Genomic DNA, 21,843 nt, shown 5'->3' with positions numbered 1-21,843 from the left:
AACTATCCATTACCTGCTTTTGGATGGCAATATAGTGTAGTGGAGGTAGACTGCTTATATCCAAATACCAGCCCTATGGGATTTGGATATGAGTGCTATGATGTTGAGCAAACAATTTTCTCTGTATCCCATTAATTAATTTATAAAACAGAGGTAATAATAATAATGCCTACTTGATATGGTTGACTGTGTCCCCACCCAAATCTCATCTTGAATTCCCCCACATGTTGTGGGAGGGACCTGGTAGGAGGTAATTGAATCATGGCGGCATGTCTTTCCCATGCTGTTCTTGTGATAGTGAATAAGTCTCAGGAGATCTTGTGGTTTAAAAAATGTCAGTTTCCCTGCAGAAGCCCTCTCTTTTTGTCTGCTGCTACCCATGTAAGATGTGACTTGCTCCTCCTTTCTTTCCATCATGATTGTGAGGCAACCCCAGCCAAATGGAGCTGTGAGCCAATTAAACCTCTTTCTTTTGTAAATTGCCCACTCTCAGATATGTCTTTATCAGCAGTGTGAAAATGGACTAAATACAGTAAATTGGTACCAGTAGAGTGGGGTGCCACTGAAAAGATACTTGAAAATGTGGAAGTGACATTGGAACTGGGTAACAGGCAGGGATTGGAACAGTTTGGAGGGCTCAGAAGAAGACAAGAAAATGTGGGAAAGTTTGAAATTCCCTAGAGACTTGTTGAACAGCTTTGACCCAAATGCTGATAATGATATGGACAATGAAATCCAGGCTGAGGTGGTCTCAGATGGAGATGAAGAACTTTTGGGAACTGGAGCAAAAGCGACTCTTGTTATATTTTGGCAAAGAGACTGGCAGCATTTTTCCCCTGCCCTAGAGATTTGTAGAACTTTGAACTTGAGAGAGATGATTTACGGTATCTAGCAGAAGAAATTTTTAAGTAGCAAAGCATTCAAGAGGTGACTTGGGTGCTGTTAAAGGCATTTAGTTTTAAAAGGGAAACACAGCATAAAAGTTTGGAAAATTTGCAGCCTGACAATGCAATAGAAAAGAAAATCCCATTTTCTGAGGAGAAATTCAAACTGGTTGCAGAAATTTGCATAAATAATGAAGAGTCAGATGTTAATCACCAAAACAATGGGGAAAAATGTCTCTAGGGCATGTCAGAGACCTTTGCAGCAGGCCCTCCCATCACACACCCAGAGGTTTAGAAGGAAAAAGTGGTTTTTTTTTGGGCTGGTCCCAGTGTCCCCATGCTGTTTGCAGCCTAGGGACTTGGTGCCCTGTGTCCCACCTGCTCCAGCTGGGGCTGAGAGGGGCCAATGTAGAGTTCAGGCCATGGATTCAGAGGATGCAAGCCCCAAACCATGGCAGCTTCCATGTGGTTTTTGAGCCTGTGGATGTGCAGAAGTCAAGAATTGGGGATTGGGAACTTCTGCCTAGATTTCAGAGGATTTATGAAAATGCCTGGATGCCCAGGCAGAAGTTTGCTGCAGGGGTGGGGCCCTCATGGAGAACCTCTGCTAGGGCAGTGTGAAGGGGAAATGTGGGGCAGAGCATCCACATTGGGTTCCTACTGTGGCACTGCCTAGTGGAACTGTGAGAAAAGAATCACTGTCCTCCAAACCCCAGAATGGTAGATTCACTGACAGCTTGCACCACGTGCCTGGGAGAGTTGCAGACACTTAATGCTAAGCTGGGAAAGCAGCCAGGAGGGGAGCTATACCCTGCAAAGTCACAGAGCTGCCCAAAGCCATGGGAGCCCACCACTTGCATCAGCATGACCTGGACGTGAGACTTGGAGTCAAAGGAGATCATTTTGGAGCTTTAATATTTGACTGCCCTCCTGGATTTTGGACTTGCATGGGACCTGTAGCCCCTTTGATTTGGCTAATTTCTCCCATTTGGAATGGCTATATTTACTCAATGCCTGTACCTCCATTGTATCTAGGAAGTAACTAACTTGCTTTTGATTTTGCAGGCTTACAGGTGGAAAGGACTTGCCTTGTCTCTGATGAGACTTTGGACTGTGGACTTTTGAGTTAATGCTGAAATGAGTTAAGACTTTAGGAGACTGTTGGAAAGACATGACTGTTTTTGAAACGTGAAGACATAAAATTTTGGAGGGGCCAGGGTAGAATGATACGGTTTGGTTGTCTCCCCATCCAAATCTCATCTTTAATTCCCATGTGTTGTGGGAGGGACCCAGTGGAAGGTAATTAATTGAATCATGGGGGCAGGTTTTTCCCATGCTGTTCTCATGATAATGAGTAAGTCTCAGGAGATCTGATGGTTTTAAAAATGGGAGTTTCCCTGCACAAGCTCTCTTCTCTTGTCTGCTTCCATAGGAGACATGCCTTTCACCTTCCTTCATGATTGTGAGGTCTTCCCACCCATGTGAAACTGTAAGTCCATTAAATCTCTTTCTTTTGTAAATTGCCCAGTCTCAGGTATGTATTTATCAGCAGTGTGAAAATGACTAATACACTACCTCATAAGGTGGTGCAATGATAAAATGATACATGAAAACACTTTTAATAGCATTTGACATATGGTAAGTGTTCTATAAGGATTAGCTATAATTTTTACTGTTAGTAATTAGTTTCTTCTCATTGGCTTCTACCTCCCTCCATTGACGAGTGCTTAGGAGAGATGGATGACTAGAGCACTGGCCTAATGGAGCAGACCACCCAAAGCTACCATGCATGCAAAGAAACTGCACTTAATAGAGCTTTGACTTTAATCTGAGAATGCTCAGTGTAGCGCTCTGTTTGGTCCTTCCAGAACACTGAATGCACCTTGAGGATAGTAGTTGGTTTTAATAATCTCTTTATCCCATTATTTTTGCAGTGGTATAAATTAAGTCTCCATTCTCAGGAAATTCTCACTGCCCTCCATCAGATATTTGTCAGGACTTAAGAACCTCATGATTGAAGCCTTTTAAATTCAACTTAAGGTTTGCTCCTAAGACTGGACAAATGTTCCTGGGGCTGAGTGTATAAGGGGAGAGTTGGTGGAAGTCAGTGTGGTAATCTTTTCGTGAAAGAGCCATATCAGCTTATATATATACATATATATATTCCAGTGTTTGGTGTTGTAGGGGGTAGCTATCAGATCCTTTCCTGAAAATAAGTTTGGCTATGAGTGTGGAAAGGGATTTTAAAGATAGCATATTTTAATTATGTTTTAAAATCAATTTCATGTTCACAAGTTACATATGTGTAGATTATACTTATATAAAAAGAAAACAATTTCCTTCAATAACGACCTGATCTCAATGTACTTCATGTCAGTTCTGAGATTTCCTGAGATAAAGACCCCCTGTTATCAGTTTGTGTGTGTGTATTTGTGTATCTATAAAATATATGTATTATTTGATGCATGTGTGTACATTAAAAAATAAGTATATCATATCAAACCTATAGTTCTATAATTGTTTTATATTTCCCCCAATCATGTTAGTACATGTAGTACATTTTTGTTAGTATAGATAAATGGCATATCATGCTTTGGCTAAACCATTTTTCACTTAATGTATTGAAAATAAACATTTTCATTATTAAAAACAATGCTGCAATTAATATCTCTGACACATAATGACTCCCTGGGCACACTATGTTAGAAAGTCAGACACAGAGAACAGGAGGTTTTAGATATATTTATATATTTAGGTTTACTGCCTCTGCCATTACACTGAAAGTTGGTTAGGAATGAGAAGTCTTATGGCGCTCTGTAGTCCCAGAATCTTGCACGGTGCCTGGGACTTTATATATGCATAAAATGCATTTGTTGGGTAAATTAATAGTGTGGTCATTATTATAATAAAGGAATACTTGGATTGAGATAGGAGCACAAAACAAGGCCTTTATAAGGAGATCCTGATAATAGTTTTTCTTTGATTTCTAAGACATACAAATTTGATTTAAATGCATAAGATAAAATACTACTAATAACTACCATTTATTGAGCACTTGCTAAGTGCCAGACTGTATACTAGGTACTTTGCATGTACTATTTCACACATATTTATCAGAGCAAGTTCATTGAATAAGCATTATTACCTCCAACTTACAGGTAGAAGAACTGAGGCCCAGTGAGATAAATAACTTGTCTGAAGTCACGTGGTTAGTAAATGTCAATGTTAAGATTCAAGGATTCAGTTGAATCCTAGAGGACTTTGCTCTTAGGAATTAGACATAGCAAGTGCAGAAAAGGATGCTGCAGGATGGTACAGAGCTTTTAAAGGTAGAGAAGTTTCCCAGCAGATCTGAACAAATTCAGGCAGGTTAGTGTAGCTAAAAACTAAATAATGAATGAGCCACTCTGTATACCCTGTGAATGCCCAAATGTATAGCTCTTGAATGAATGTGGTGTGAGAAGGTTGAAGCAAGTGTTCTTCTCAACAGGGACCAGCAATCTAGATGGAAAGAGGACATCCAAATTTATTACCTGGTTTCTAGACCCACTTTTGTCATTAACCTATTATATTGCTTTATTCAAACCTGGGGACTCTGTCTCCATACCTTTTAATAGGCCAGTATTATTCACCCTCAAAAAAGAATTGTGACACTTAACTATGTTATATCATTAAGTATCAGAGTTGGAAGGAACCTGAGAGATCATAACCCAAGCTGATCATTGCCTAATGAGGAATGTGAGGCCAGAGAGGTTAGATCACTCATCACAGCCACACAGAGGCAGACTAAGATTTAGAGCCCATGATTCCTTAGTCCTAAGCTTTTCCCCCACCCCACTTCACTACAGAGTTTTTGAAAAGCATGAAGCACTTCACTTTGTTCTTGTAAAGGAGGGTTATTGAATCTCCCTGATGCTATTCTCCAAACTATTCATAAACCCAAATGACACCTCTGTGTTTTTCTCTAGTTGTTATTCAGGAGAGGTTCATGTCACAAATTACTTTTTGTTTTAACCTGCTTCACAATTATTTTTCAACCTGTATTATTTCCCTACTGGAATGTTGAGGTCAAGGACTATGTTTTATTTACTTTCTCCCCCAGCCCTCACCCCACCCCAACCCCATCCCTGACCCCAGTGCCTAAAGCTTGGAGAGCAACTTTAGGGTCTGCTCAAGTCTAATCTGAATGTGGGCAGCCTGAATCATTTCCTCCTTCGAAGTTCACCTTCTTGCTCTCTACAGTTCCTGATATATGTCCCTGGACTCCATTTGTTGGTAGCATTTGACTTTAATTCAGCAGAAGCTAGTGATCTCCGATGGGAAGGTGAGAAGGAGAGACATCTGGGGACCGTCAGCAACAGGATCTGTGGCTTGAGGCTTAGCACCCTGGGGCCTAATGTCAGACATTGGTTTCAGGTCTTCAGTGTCTGACTGAAGAAGGCAGTTTCCACCCCCGTTAGGGGCCCACAGGCAGGTCTCCTTTGGGGGTCAGGATTACTGGGAATACTAATTAATTCATTAGTGGGGTTGATGGATTATCAGGCTGTCTCCTAGCAGAGGGTCCTTGGGGGAGGGGAACAGATTGCTGCTCATAAATCTGCCTGTTGCCTCCCCTCTCTCTGCTTCAATGGCTCCTGGGCATTAGGCCTGTGGGCCAGCAACTGAGTACTGGTCTCCTTTTCCCCGCTCAGCAGATGGTTCTTACAGGTTAGCTCAGAGCTTTACAAAAAGCAGCAGAGAAAGAAGGAAGGGCTGGGGATTGGCCCTCTGGCCCAGGAACCATGTGGGGGGAGAAGAATGCATGTAAATGCCTTGTATTCTCCTTTCCTAGAGCAATCACCACCCCTTTTCCTTTGCTGACAGCACACACCCCTCCTGCCCCTTCCTGCTCTCTCAAAGTTGAACAGCTAACTGTACAACTGTTAATGAGTTGTGATGAGGGTGACCCTAATGAAATAGATTCCACCCATCCCTCTGCAGAAAGTGGCTCTTAAAGAAAATTTGGCATTCACAACTCCATCCCCATTCTTCAGGGGTGTGCATGTTCATTCACGTGCATGTGTGTGCACACACACACAGACAGTTGAATGTATTTTGAAGGCTAATCCTATTGTGTCCAGTCCCTTACATCTGTCAGAGAAAGCAAGGAGTCCTGCAGAATGTTTTATCCCCACCCTCATCTTTGTCTCAATATGTTCACCTTTCCGCTAATCTGCTGTTACTCCCTGCCCCTGAAAATTTCAGGCACTAGTGCCATCAGCTTCTAAATGTCCATGGACAGGGCTTTGAAGACACAAAGCAGGAGATCAATTCATTCAATAAGTGCTCATTGAACAATGATTAAGCACCTCTATCCTAGACATAAATTACCTCATAGATAAATTTCCTGTGGTCGAGGAGTGAATTCTGATTTGTTTTTTAGAAATCTGCTATTCCTATCACGTGTTGTTTAATTATTCTGAAAATGAAGTTTATTTTTCTGAGCAGATATTTTTCTGGATAGGGATACAAATAAAGATAATGAAGAGATTAAAGAGCTGCTGAAAATAAATAACTTCCCATGAAAACTGAAAAAAGTGCTAATTTTTATTTTCTGTTTTTCTGTGAAAAACAAGAGTCACATGACACTTTTATCAGAATTAAAAATAACAATTTTCGCACTTAAGATACTCCTTTCAACTTTATGAGCAGTGAAACTATCTTTTGTTTCAGCTCTCTACAACTTTCCTTGCATACAGGCGTATTAATAGTTTTTCATCTCTATTTGATACACGTGTTAGTTTTGTTGTTAGATCATGTGATTCTCAAAAAGCCAGGGATACTCTGGTTTCTTTTCAGAAAGAAAGATTTTGCCTTTTGCCAAAAAGCCTGAGGAATTATCCTTCAAGTCAATTTCTAAAAGAAGTTGAACTTGGACTCAGAATTCTATGAGGCTACTGATGGAAAAACTTAAGTGATCAGCTCGTTTTACAGATATGAAAACTGATGAGTGAAGTTGACTTACTCAAAATCATTCAGCCAATTGCTTAATCTGAGCACCTTTCTTTTTTCTTCTTGGAAACACAAGATGATTACAAAATCTTTGGTATCTTAAGCTCACAGTCATTTATTTTTCCTTGGTGAGGTTTTAAAAAAAGTAGTATGAATATCTATATATTTAAATTATTCCAGACGTAATTTTCTTTCTGTCTTCTAGCAATTTAATTCAACCTTCTAATACCAAAGGAGTTTTAGGAATTATTATGGGCTTCTCTTCTTCTAAGCTCATTACTACTTAAGGGGACTTTTTCTACGTGAATGCTTAATGATGTATTTTTGAAAAACAATAGTAGATCTCAGCTTGTAACTTAAGGAACTAAATGTCCTTAAAATGTAGGATTTTGTTAATTTCCTTTTTGTTTTTATAAATTTCAAGTGATCAGAAAGTTGAAAGAACAGTACAATAAGCTTCATCTATATTAACAAATGAAAGTTTTAATGAAAGTAGCTTTGACGTGCTGAAAAGGTGGGAGAGATAAACTTCTTCCTTCTACTTTCAGAACTCTGAAGTTTAAAAGCCAAAGACCCCAGTCCACATGTGTAAGGAAGCAGCCACTCATGCTGTGTCCTTGACACGCACCTTTCTCACCTTTTGATTCTTTTCAGACGTGGATCAGCAGATTCATTTGCCCTTTTTAGCTCTCTCCAAGTCTATCCCCAATTTTCTTTCTCCATTCTGTCCGTACTACTCCGCTTCCATTTCTTACCGTTTTAATCACAAAGTTTTCCAGTCCTCTTTTTCTTTACTCCTCAACTTCATCAACTCTCCTCCCCCGCTCCGCTTCCACCAATCCCCAACTCTGTTTAAACAAACAAACAGGCGGCAAAAGTGGACCTGGCCAGAGGAGCCTTTCAAGTGGGCGTGTCTTTCGGCTGGGGAAAGGGAGGAGTTAGACTCTGGGCAACATCACTCCTCCCTGGTCAGCTGCGAGAGCAATCAAAACTGCAGCAAGTCAGAGGCTCCGGCCAGAGAGCAGGAGCTGCCCAGAGGCTGTGGTCCTGAAAGCTCCTCTCCGGGGAGCTAACCAGGGAGAAGAGGTACTGAAGAGCGACTAAACCGGCTGCAGCAGAGTCGTCAGCCCGAAGGCGTCCTTGAGGAGCATACCGAACTCCAGGGAAGGAGTAGAATAAGGCGCAGGCAGAGAAACCAGACCCGGTGGAATCTCTAAGAGGTAACAACCGGGTTTAACATGGATCGCTGAAAGCATCTCTTTATCCTACGATCTGGATGGTCAGGGAGACTTGGCTTCTCTGACTGTCCTCTAAGACGCAGATTCACAGAGTTCACTCCAGGAACTGCCAGTGACCGAGGTGAGCCAGTGGTTGGGGAAGTAAGGCGGCTAAAGTTTCTGTGGGAAGTTCCCACTCACCTAGAGGAGTAGTTGGGGTGAGGAAAGTCTCTTCTGGGTAAGGCAGGAGGAAGTGGGACTTAGGAAACTTGGAATGTGGAAGTTAGTGAATTGGAACACTTAGGGAAAAATATAAACATTTTAAATAATTTTATTAAATTGCATAGCACTTGCCACCCAAAGTAAAACACATAGACACTCACAGTCATTTTAATAAAGTGAAGATTACAGATGATCTACCCCAATTCCCGTAAAAGCCACTGTTTCATTTTGCTAGTGTTGAAAATGTCGAAAAGTTTAACTGCTTTTCCAAGGTGGCCCAGCAAATAGGTTGGAAGAATTGACCCAATCCACCACTCTGCTCATAGCATTTTAGGGCTATGCAAGGACAGAGGGGGAGGCAGGGAAAGGAAAACAGAATGAGGAATCAGAGAAGACTGTGGAAAGTCCTCGGGGTAGATTGTCACCATTAACTATTTGGTTTACTAAAAATACTTGAATAGTTGGCATGGGGTGGGGGAAATTTCCTTTGCCTCAGCTCTTTCAGGTGGGAAATTAGAAGAAAAAGATTGTCCAAGTTTATTTTTCCTTTCTCTGCTTCACACTCATCATTTGCTCACAAAAAAGTATACTCAGAAAATACTAATGAAATGTAAAATACCTTCCCCCACCCTCATTTTTTTGACAGAGGAAGCAGAGGTGAAATGCTGAAGCACGTGGAGGGAAAAGTAAGGGATTGAGTAACTTCTGTTTACTATTAAGATGTGAGGCAATGGCACCTGAAGTTTTACATGGCTTTGCTGGACAAAATGTGTGTGTATGTGCATGCATGTACATACATGTGCACATATATTAATAAAGGGGAAAATAGTAGAGTAGAAAAGAAGAGCATAGAACAATCTATGGGGTTTTTCAAAGCAGTACAACTTGTGAAGATCCTGGTCTGGATTCTGTCTTTTTAGTGCCAAGACTATGCAACTCTGGGAAAAGAATTTAGTCTGTTTAGTTCTTAGATTTCGTAGAAACTGGGCTGGACAGCCTCCCTTCTGTTGTATTTAGTCATCAGATCAGAAGGTAAAGAGATTATCACCAGCTTTTAAGAGGAGAGACACCATCTAACTATCACAAATCCACATGTGAGTTTCCCTTACCTATTAATTAGTTGAAACATCTCCACAGTAAATAAAAAATTTGTAAAAGTGTAGAAAGAATTCTAAGACAGCTTCACATAGTAGTAATGCTTAATGACTTTGGCTCTAGTAGTAAAAATATTGGGTAGTAACAATTATTGCTTAAGCAAACATTTTGCTATAACAGATTTAAAATTTTAGAAAATATGAGAAATATTTTGAATTAAAGAGAATTGGCTAAACTTGAAATTTCACTGCAGGATCCTGTAGAAAGAGGAAAATTCTGTTATATTATGTAGGTATAAGGGAAAATCCAAATACCAAATGGCTAAAAATGGACTTTATAAGATCAGAATGTGTTTATGCGTATGTGTAGGGAAGGGCTAGATTCTAGCCCTTGAGCCAGTATTCACTGATTTTTGTCGTATTCAAGTCTACTTCCTATATAATTTGTGAGCTAATTTCTTTCCTAGGAATTGAGGCAACCTTAAGATGGTATATCGTGATGCTTTGTGAGATAGTGCTACAGACTTTCTCAAACAGCTTCTGTAAAACAATTGCCAACCCTCACATTGGCATAACAATTTTACAAAGTAGCTGTGCTTGCATTATCTTCTTGTTTTTCACGAAAACTTCTAAATGATGTAGGAAAGACAATCTTATTTTCATTTTGCCCTAAGGGTACAATAATTGCAATAATTTTTCTATGCTCATTTAATGAGTGAGTGAAGAAAGAGTCTTCATTTCATGCTTCTTTCAGTACACCTCTGAGATGGTTCCTTAACAGGCTGAAAGCAACATTAGATTTAGGTACCTGTTCTGGAGAAAACCCTTGGTTTCTTTGATCACAACTCAGAACTACAGTACACACATTTTCAAAACTCAAATTTAAAACTAGATGTTTCTACTTTTTTCCTGTTAGCTTTCTTGGTGCATTGAAAATATTTAGGTGAAAAAAGTCAGAGAAACATTTTTATGTTTCAGAAGTCTTGGCTTTCACTGCTTTCACTTCTCTTTGATAGACACTGCATATTACCCTCAGAGCTCTGCCATTTGGTTTTGGTGGGAAAATTGTATTCCCAAAACAGAAGGTTCATGAACCTGAAAATGTATGTGATTGAATAAGAATGTCAAACCAACTGTTTTCTCCCAATTATAAAATATAATGAAAGTTTGGGAGCTAACTTCCATCTTGAATATGATGGACGAGTTCTAGTCAACTCAGTGGAGGCAGTTGATAGGGCTTGGTTTCCTCACCTCTTGCAGCAGAACAGAACCTTTGATTTCAGTTTCAATAGGAGATTGGAGGATTAGGTGTATTTTTTTTTTCAAATTTTTTCAAATAGATGTTGAAATGAAGCCATTGGCTTTTGCTGACATAAAATCAATATTAATAACAGATTCTAATTGTACTTATTCTTGTCCAAGTGGCCAGAAAAATTCATGGTGATGTTTAGGAGAACAATACCTAATACTTACATGAAATTCATGATGTATGACACTATTCAAAATGCTTCAAATATATCACCTCATTTTATGCTCCTAATAATCCTATGAGGTAGAATTGTTATTATTCTCATTTTAAGGAGGAGGAGACTGAGGCAGATAAGGGTTATGAAACTGGCCTAAGTTCATGTATCTAGTGAATAGTGGAGCTGAAGTTTGAGTCCAGGTAATCTGACACTGGAGTCTGTGCTGTCTATCCCACCATGGGAAAAATGACAGGCTACTGAGTAACTGTCAGATGATTTTCTAAATCAATCAGAGGTAATATTCAGATAATAAGAGACATACCAGTTGATACAGTCTGTTTTATTATTCATCTGTGAGAAATAATTTTTATTTTTGAATAAGCAAACGTGTGTGAATAGATTAGATAAGAAAACCCAAGAAAAAGCAGGAAATAAATATATAAATGTTTAATAGCATTTACAGCTATAAAATTCTTTATTATATTTTTATTTCTCTTACAAGAATCACATAACCTGTATGTTAGCCTTATTTTATTAGAGGAAATGGAAGAACAGAGAACTTTATATAATGTGTTTGGGATCAACAACCCAGGAATTAAAAGAATTGGGACTAGAGTTCACATTTGTGTTATTCTAGCTTCCATTCTTTTGAAACCATACTATATACTCATGGGATTCTCTTGGAAGTTAATGGACCAGCATCTATGAGAACAGAGGAAGTTAAACTGGAGCCATCTATGTCCTTCTCATGATTAGTAAGAGGACAAAGGTGAAAGAAAACTGGTTGACCTTTTCATTACTTTGGCCAAAGTCACTTGATTCTTTGCATTTATACCCACCAACAAGCTGATTTGAAAGCAGCTCCTTGACTCTTACAGAAACCACTAAATATGTTAGAGGTAAAAGGTGGCCTATTCTATCCTCCCAATCTCACTTATTTTGATGTGTGTGAGTATTGACAGATCTTAATAAGAGTCCAGAGGTACAGAGGTAGGGATGGTGAAAAAGGCTAAATCCCCCAGCTAGGATGGTATTCAGATCCAGAGGCAATTCGGGAGACTCTCCTCTCTTGCACCTTCCTTCTTTCCTTCCTTCTGTCCTTTTCATGCATCTCAGGATGAGCCAGTGATAATAATGATAATGAAGATAAGAGAATGAGGATAAGGAGACAAAGGGGGAGGATGAGGAAGAGAGGGAGGGGGAATATATGGGTGAGAATAACGAGAAAAATGTTTCAAAGATGAAGAAATCCTGAAATACGTGTGTTAAAAGGCACCTCAAAGAACACCCTTTGGATGATGGTCACTCCTGTTGACTTAGTTCTATTGCTGTACATCTCCTGAAGCCAAAGTGCCTTTCTTTATTCCTGTAGCTGTGATAGAAGAACAAGGAGAAGAAAAACATAAAACCTAAGATGTAAAGTAAGAAGAATTGATTTTATGTCCCACTCCACCAGCACTATATCTTTGCATTTCCATCACTTAAACTACCTGACCCACAGTGACCTTGAGTATAAAATGAGCATAACAATTTCTATCTCCCTCAAAGGTTTGCTATAAGAACCATATGAATTAATGGATGCAAAAGTGCTCTGTAAACTTTAAAATGCTATACAAATGTTATTATAATTACATGGGGAGCATTAGGTTTCCCAAGCCCACTCCATCCTTTTTGGCCTTAGAGTGCACCTGCCTCTGGAAGAGCTGTGTTACTTTAACAGAAAGTTAATTAGGCTTTTTACCCTCCCTCTGGATATCTGCCTGAGTTAGAAGTGCAGCTCAGCACACAAGCTCTATCATCCATATTAAAAGTGGGATTTTCTGAGTTGGCCTGGGCAGCCAGTTGACCAATAGGTTCCAATGTGTGTTTTCAATAAAGCTGCTTACCCAGGAAGCCTTATTAAGTGAGTAAGTCAAGCTGACATGATTTCCGTGCTGATTAACATGAAACCTAGGCTGTTTTTGCAATGCAGTTACATTAATTATTTATAGGAGGTAAATGAGGTTACAAGGAAAACAAGCTCCAATTACCAGAAACAAATCAAATAATATATCTTTATTTTTAAAAGCTACATACTAATCCCTGGGTTCATTGATTTGAGGCTCAAGCTTCATAGAACAGAAAACGTTTGTTACATTCTCCTCTTTCTCATAATAAAAGGTGATAGTGGGTTTAATATTTCAAAGAGTAGCTGGTAAACTGGGATGCCCCAATGGGGCTTATCAGATACTTTTATTTGGTAAGCCATATGCCTAAAAATTGCTTAGCAAGCTTTAAAACAATTCAAATTCTTCCAGAATTGAACGCAAAATGTTTACTAAATCACCAGTCTCTTCTGGTTTTCAAATAGTGAATTTTGCATGCAAAATTCTGATTAAACAGTGTGTTAGTGAGTTAAAGTAGTCAGGCTATTCCTGTGTTTGCCTGAAATAGTCCTCACTTGTGTTAGCAGTCACTATATTCTGTTCCACTAGTTCCACTAGTATTTGTTCCAGATTTTTCATTTTAAACAAAGTATTATTATAGTAGTTGCACTAAACCTTGGATAGGTTTGGTAGACCACTGGCTGCACTCCTAACTGTTGCCATGGTCTTGTCTGATGGTGTGAGATGCATTTGCAAAGAGTTCTCACTTTAACATAAGGGGAAATTTGAAAGACGATCAGTGATAACCCTCCTTTCTTTTCATGATCCTTTCAAAATGCCATGTCACTAACACTTCTAACATAACTCACACTAGACAGAACACAAAGTGCTTACTGAAAAACAGAATGCTCCTCTGGTGATAGTGAGAGTAACGTTTGATGGTCATGTGTTGGACCAGCCAGTTGTGTCATGGACAACTTGAAGGAGATGATTGAGGCTACCAGTTAGCAATACTGGGGAGAAACATGGGTGTTATAGGCTAGATGGATGTGAAATGCTTCTAAATACAGATTGAGTAGTTTTCTGTAGAACACATACAAAGTAGTCTGAATGATCTTGCGACAGTTTTTTATTTTGTATGGTGTAAATATACAACAGTGTGCTTATTTGACTATTTGATGGGTTTTTGTTTTGTAATAACGATAATTATTACACACATATACTTATTTTTAGCACACTCTTTCACTTTCAGAAATATCTCTATTTGGACAGTAATTTATATACTCACCTCATTTTTCCCCTTTTATGTTCTGGATTCTGGAAGGAAAGAAAAATACATCTTTGGACTCGTATCTCAGTCATTTTGTATAAAATGTTCAAGAGATTAAAAATCTAAGAATAAAAAGAGTTAGGCACTAACACTGCAATGAATAATCAAGTCAATTTTCCTTTACTATAGTATATTTTCTTATAATATGCCATAACTAAAGGAGTATTCTGGGAATTTCTTTCAGTTTTGGATTTGTCATTTAGAATGGAAGACTTGGACAAGATAATTACATATAAAAAAGTTTAGTTTCAAATAAAATCAGGTACTCACAGGAATTAACCTTTGATACTTCCCTTTTCCAGAGACTGGAAATGTCAAAAACTTATGTGAAATCCAAGGAGATGGGAGAGCTAGTCAACACACCATCCTGGATGGATAAAGGTCTGGGTTCCCAAAATGAGGTGAAGGAGGAAGAGAGCAGACCAGGTACTTATGGGATGCTCAGCAGCTTAACTGAAGAGCATGACAGTATTGAGGAAGAAGAAGAAGAGGAAGAAGATGGGGAGAAACCTAAGAGAAGGGGTCCCAAGAAAAAGAAGATGACCAAAGCTCGCCTTGAGAGATTCAGGGCTCGAAGAGTCAAGGCCAATGCCAGAGAACGGACTCGGATGCATGGCCTGAATGATGCCCTGGATAACCTGAGGCGAGTCATGCCATGCTACTCTAAAACCCAAAAACTTTCCAAGATAGAGACTCTTAGACTGGCCAGGAACTATATTTGGGCTTTATCTGAAGTTCTGGAGACTGGCCAGACACCTGAAGGAAAAGGTTTTGTGGAGATGCTCTGTAAAGGGCTCTCTCAGCCCACAAGCAACCTGGTGGCTGGATGTCTCCAACTGGGCTCTCAGTCTGTCCTCCTGGAGAAGCATGAGGATAAATCTCCTATTTGTGACTCTGCCATCTCTGTCCACAACTTAAACTATCAGTCTCCGGGGCTGCCTAGCCCTCCTTATGGCCATATGGAAACACATCTCCTTCATCTCAAGCCCCAAGTATTCAAGAGTTTGGGAGAATCGTCCTTTGGGAGTCATCTACCTGACTGCAGTACACCCCCTTACGAGGGCCCACTCACTCCACCCCTGAGCATCAGTGGGAACTTCTCCTTGAAGCAAGATGGGTCTCCTGACCTAGAAAAATCCTACAGCTTCATGCCACATTACCCTTCTTCAAGTCTAAGCTCAGGGCATGTGCATTCAACTCCTTTTCAGGCTGGTACCCCCCGTTATGATGTTCCTATAGACATGTCCTATGATTCCTACCCCCATCATGGTATTGGGACCCAACTCAATACAGTCTTCACTGAGTGAGGCAGTAAGTTCAATGTTTCAGAGAATGACGTGGAGACATTTTCCATAAGTTGAGTGGTTGAGCTGAAGATTCAATGACCTTAAAGGATCCCTATGGATATATATATAAAAATAGTTCAAGTCCATTTAGGCTTTCCTTCATCTATCACCTCTTTTCTCATCACCTCACATTGCATCGATTTCTTTATAGGGTCCTTAAGTGAAAATATTTGATGATTTAACAACCATTTGAAAATAGAAAAGAAGACCTGGGCCCTATTCCAGTGGTGCAAAAAACTCATTGCATAATCTATGCCAATTAATTTACCATTTCTGGCCTTTGTTTATTTACTAGCAATTGTAACTAAACAAATTGTATTTATATGAGGCAATTTTTCTAAGTCCAGATGATTTCTAAAGTCCTTTACAGTTCTAAAATTCTATAACTGTGGTGATCACTCCTGACAACTTCTTGAAACTGAAAGAATAGAGAAATAATAGGAAAGGGATGCTATGCATAGAATGATCAAATTGAGTTATCAGAGGGAACACAAGGTGCATGTCTCTTGGCTCACAGGATGCAAAGCTTGTTTGGGTTTAATGATAGGACTTCTTTGTATCTATTGAAAAATAGCTCCTGGAAGCTAAAAGTCTAACATGGCTGTCACTGTGAAGAAAAAAACATGTTCTTTAGAGATCAACTCTATTTGTTATTAGACTAAAAGTTGAACATATCTTCCTTATGATTTGAAGAACCATAATAGAGAACCATAATAGAGGCCTCATGACAACTTTATTCTTGATAATATTTCAAAACCATTTTTCTCAGTACTAGAGGTAGGGCAAACAAGTCACTGAAGCCTCAGACTCCTATGACTAATGGGACATAGATAAGTCTTTTAGATCATGACCTCCATAACCAGAGGGCTCCAGATCTTCTGATGCAGCTCAGGTGCTGCTGTCAGAATCAGAACACAACACAGGTTTATATTAAAGAGCAATAAAATAGCTATTGGCTATAATAACTACCATAGTTCAGGGACTCTCTCTAGCTCATGGTTGCCCATGGGAAAACCAATAGATTTTTTTTTTAAGCAAGATGAATTTCATTTGGTTAAAGATGATTAAAACCATCCACCTCTGTCCACACCAACATATTTTCCAGAAGGACAAGCACCAATCAATTTATTGACCAAGGTTAGATTTTTCCAACATATATGTAGTCCCTTATCTCTCCCCCTACACTAGCTGTTACCTCTTCCTCACTTCTGAGATAGAATATGTTATTACATATTGTAAATAACATTTCAGGTGACTAAACTTAAGGATGCAGAAATGAAATACAAGGTCGGTGAATATTTTTACCAACTATGTCTTCTTCACAGGTTTAACCCAATTTGCAGAGTGCTTACTTTTCTTTATGTAACTCCTCTTTCCTTTATATCAACACTAACTTCATAAATTTGTATTTTTTTCAGAAAATGAGACCTGAGAAATTTTCCTATCTTGTTCAATCTGCCAGGACAGTTATTTAAGTCAAACCGGAGCCTGAATGACTTATTTGATAGTAGATTAGTTCCTGCTCCTGCCAGAAAGGATACATTTAGCATGCAGGGTACATCAATAGGGCCAATTAACAAAACGATAACACATATTAGTATGTCATTTTCTATAGCTCAGCTATCCCCTAAAATCTGCCAACTATATGTGTATCTTGTCTGTTTACCTCTCTTATTTATTATCTCCTTACAGTATAAGTTATTTTTTTCCATTTTGCTCTCAGCACTTACCCTGCTGTACTTTGCACCCTTGGTTTGTAAATTCACTTGAAAGTAGTCTTGCAGAGAGATCTTACGCCCCATCAGCCACCAAAGTGGTTCCCCTCATCACAATCTGCCCTAGAGGAAATTGGCAAGTAAAATGACATATAAAGCCATAGTATGTGCTTTCTGAGTGTATACTGCACTTACCTTTGTGAAGGGCTGTAGGAGGATCCATCCTTGAAGCTAGCATTTTCTGGCATTTAAGTTTGTAGATAATCAATGTTGTCTGAGTTATTTATTAGATATTATTTATTTAATTTATTTTTCTCTTTCTTTCACGAAAATTATTTTAGCCCCATAGATGTGCTTGGAAACCCTTCCTAAAATTTTTTTTGGAAAGTAGCTCACAATGTTGCTAAGAACTGCTGAGTTTTGGAGAAAGGGGAAAGGAAAAAATAGAGAATTACCTCTGTGATAATTTTTATAAAAAGCAGCAATAATTTGAATGGCTATGCAAGTTAATGTTTTTAGATTATTTTCTTCAGCCTAAAGTGAGCCAGAGTTATTCTTTACTAATCTGCTGTTTATGCCTTTGGGGAGAATGGTAGCCATGAGCCAGGCCTCCCTGAAATTGTATAGAGGGATTTTATAATTGAATTAAAATTTAGGAATGCAATAGCTTGTAAAGAGCCTGCTCTCCAACCTAGGGTGGTCTCATTCTTCTGGAGACTTTTTTAGATAAAGTAAAATAATTGTTTAAATATTTTGTTTAAAATATGACAGTTTTTCCTTCCTTTTTCCTAGCAGAAATAAAGCTGTAAGTCTTATTAGATGTTGTGTTGTGTTTTGTTGTGTTGTGTTGTTAGTCTTCAAAACTTTCATTCACTCTCATTTATTCATTTTCTTGGGCTCTATGTCCTACAAGCAGCTAGCTAAGCAAAGACTGGTCTGTCAGGAGATTTACACATCCCCTAATTCAATTGATCTTGCTAGAATATTCAAAATATGCAGTTAGAAGTCTAGAAGCACTGGTCTCTATTACTCATATAATCAAGTATAAAATCTACAGTTAAGAAAAAATAATCTTACAGATTACAGGGCTATGGGCAGTCTAAGCAATCAAACCACAGATAAATGGGAAGATGTGCTATTATCCAAAGTAGGTGGGCTGACCAAGCTTTCAAAAAAATTATGAAATATGTTTTTTGACAACTTTTCCTCTTGATTTTTTTCTTTCAGTTTTCTCTAGTTAAAACTTTCCAGGATCCCTTCTTGCATGTGTAAAGTGATGATAATAAAGAAATAATAATAATGATATTATTAATAATAAGTATAAATAGAAAAGTTAGTTAATCAAGGTAGGGACTTGGCTTAAAATATTTAAGAAACAAAAATATAGCATAAAAGTTATCTTTCCACCCCTATCTTCCATCTCCCAGTTCCCACTCTCCAACTAGAAAACACTTAAACATTTTTTTAGCTTACTAGTTATCAGAGACCTTTTATGGGTGTATAAACAAATATTAGGTACAAATATTAAGGTGTATTATTCTCTTTTTTTCTACAAGTGGTAACAATATAACACATTTCTGCATTTTTTTTTACATTTAAGTACAAATCTTGGGGTATTTTTAATAACAGTTTCTTAATTCTTTGTTATAACTGACTAGTATTCCATACTAAACATAATTTATGAAATTGAGTCCCATAATTTAGAATTTTTTCAGTCTTTTGCAATATCAAATAAATGATTATGTACACATGTCATTTGACACATTAAAAGAATCTTTACTTTGCAAAGAATGGTCCAGAGGGGCAAATAGAAACTGAGAGATAACAACAACCCCATCTAGGAGATAGTGGATGCTTACTACATAGTGTCACATTTCTAAGTGTCTTACACGTATGAATTCATTCAATCCTAAAGCCACTCCTGTAAGGCAATCACTATTAGTATTCTCATTTCACAGATTAGGAAACTAATTTGTTTAGTTTAGTGAAACTAAACAAATCCTGGTGGAACCAGGATTGATTTGAGCTAGTTGATTTTTCCAGAAGATTTGAAATGATCCTCAGTAGCTGTTTGCCTGGTAGGTATATGAGGATGTCATATCTGTGCAATGCTGGAGCCAGCGAAAGTGGAATCACTATTTCACACCCCTCAAATTGTCCTTTACATATGATACCCTGTTATATCTATGACCCAGGCTGATCGATGTCCACACTCTGCAATAGAATCTGAAAGAAGGCCATCTTTCCCTTGATAGAAGCTCAACTTTCTATTCGACTTTGCCCAGGTAGACCACATAGTGTAGGCCAGATCACAGACCAATGCCCTGTTGCCTGAAAGTGCCCATCTTTGAGAAGGCTTAAATCCATCACAAGCTTTAATCTCACATATCTTAGAATTTAAGAAAAATGTTTTAATGGGGAATTATGGATATGAAAATAACAAAATATTCTATCAACATAGAAACATCCTGTCTTCAAGATTATTTTAGAAATCTATATAAATTTAGGGTATAGTTTGGTGCAGTAATTACAAGCACTGACTTTAGAATCAAATAAATAATACTTAAACTATGCCACGTATTGATTGAATGATCTTTATTAAATTGATTAACCCTGCAAAGGCTCAGTTTTCTTGATTTTTAAAAATTTTTATAAACAAAAAATAGTTTTATAGGTGCTAATGTTTTTTCTACTTTTCCTCCCTTTGGCGTTTATTATTATTAATAATTGACACAAAATAATTGTACATATGTATGCAGTATAATGTGATTTTTGGTACATGCACACAATGTGTAATTATCAATTTGAAAACAGCAATCACAATAATGCCTTCCCCTCAGGTTAATCATGGTGAATTAATTGAGATAATACATCTAAAGCACGTAGCAAGTATTTAGCAAATGGTAATTATTACCTTCTATGTTCTATTAATTATTCTTTGGTTACAACCATGTCACCTTTTCTATTTGCCTACAATATATGGCTATGGGAATGCTGATGGTGACAATGGCAGGCTTAGGGAGTCCATAGAATCATTTAGAGGGTTGAGTCAGGCAGACTTAGATTTGAAGTTAACTGGCTGAGAAGTCCTAGGCAATTTATTTAACGTCTCTGTCTCAGTTTTCTTCTTTATAAAAAGGGCATACAATACCACCAATCCATAGAGTTGTACAAGGATTAAAAATGATGATAACGGCAGTGAAGTGTTTATCTGAGGTTCTGGAAGCTGGGAAGCACTTTACTCTTATTGTTGTTATTATTATTGGGAGTAGAGTGAGAATAGGTGAGGTAATTGAGAACCAGAGAAAACTATAGATTCTTTTCATTTAAACAGAAAATAATTTACTGGAGCCAATGACAAAATCCAAGTCTATTGGCCAGTATTCCATACATTGGACATGCCATTTTCCAACTCTTCATGGGGACAGTTTAGACAGAAATCTTCCAAAACAAACTTTCTGAATTTGGAATATAGGAAATATTGAATTTTTCCTTCTTTTCTAAAAATTGGCATAGAGTTAAAAGGAGCCTTGTAGTAGCTCTTTGCTGTCATCTGGCTTAAGACTATGTAGAGAAAGAATACTATTACCTCACAAATATATAGTACTAGGTACTTGATTTCAATTTAATTTTTTCAAGTAGTAATCGTTATTGAGAATTTCCTCTAGGCCAGGAACTAAGCCACTCTGTCATAGCTAAGGAACTCTGTCATAGCTGTCAAAATACACACTACAATAAAGATGTTTTGTCAACGCCTTACATGTAAGTAAGTGAATTCAGTTTTTAATTTGAACAAGAAGATTTTAGAAACCAATAGCTAAAAATTCAGGGGAAGAGGAAATTTCTGTTTATTGAGCATCTTTACCAGGTACAAGTCATCAAGTGAAGTTCTCCATATTGAATTAGTCTTCAAAATAAACCACTGAAGTAGGTTCCAGATGTTGTAGAAACCTACGTAGAAATGTGCAAATAAATATGAGAACATGGAAAGTCATGTAAATCTTAAAAGTGCCTGAGCTTCTATTTTCTCATCTATAGAGCGAGATGATTGTGCCATTAGATATCTGCAATTTCTCTCATCTTAACATTTTAACAGTTCCATGAGCAGCTAATGTCCATTTTCTCTCTGGCACAGAAGCACATGCACACATTCTTGGAAAAAAAGAGTGAATAAGTGATAGAGTAAAAGCTAAAAGAGGAGGCAACAATCAACTACAAAACATTAAAATCAAGGTGGTATTTGGACTCCTTGTGTGGTTTGCTTGCTGGTCAGCTGTCTTCAGGAACTGGGGTGCTTTCAGTTTATCTATTTAGAAGACAGTTTTCTGGGCAATGATCTTATTCTCTAGAGACAACTACTCCAACATGTTTAGCAATTAAAAGGCTTAAATCTACATTGAGCTAAAATAACTTTACTATAAATCAAATTGAGGAATTGTACTATTCCTAGAATTTTAAAATTGCCTCTTTTCCTTCCTCAGTTGGAAATAATAGGAAGATGTTGACTATATTGTTTACTTCATTACAAATACAGTAAGTTCTCAGTTATCCATATGAATAATTTCTGTTGAGGATTATGGAAGGAAAATATTTTATACAAACCTTTTTTCTCCATGTCAGCTGACATGTTTCTAATTTTTGTTTTTCTTTGTGTGTGTAGACACACATATTAATATATGCATATTTGAAAAAATATATATGAAAGCATATAGA

The 21,843-nt window shown here is 37.9% G+C and overlaps 1 protein-coding gene across 2 annotated transcripts; it reads left to right on the top strand.

Moving 5' to 3' along the window:
* The first annotated feature begins 7,849 nt into the window (after positions 1 to 7,849).
* LOC105474208 (neuronal differentiation 4) lies at positions 7,850 to 19,781 on the top strand. 2 transcript variants are annotated; one of them, XM_011728691.3, is made up of 2 exons: positions 7,850 to 8,095; positions 14,372 to 19,781. In XM_011728691.3, exon 2 carries the CDS (start codon positions 14,381 to 14,383, stop codon positions 15,374 to 15,376), a length of 996 nt encoding a protein of 331 aa, XP_011726993.1. In that variant the 5' UTR covers positions 7,850 to 8,095; positions 14,372 to 14,380; the 3' UTR covers positions 15,377 to 19,781. The 2 variants fall into 2 exon arrangements, with proteins under 2 accessions (XP_011726993.1, XP_011726992.1); XM_011728690.3 differs by having other exon boundaries at positions 7,851 to 8,234; positions 14,372 to 19,780.
* The last annotated feature ends 2,062 nt before the right edge of the window (positions 19,782 to 21,843 follow it).

Source organism: Macaca nemestrina, chromosome 10 (genome assembly GCF_043159975.1).
Source record: "Macaca nemestrina isolate mMacNem1 chromosome 10, mMacNem.hap1, whole genome shotgun sequence".
Lineage (NCBI taxonomy): Eukaryota > Metazoa > Chordata > Mammalia > Primates > Cercopithecidae > Macaca > Macaca nemestrina.
This window is presented reverse-complemented; position numbering and strand designations above follow the sequence as displayed.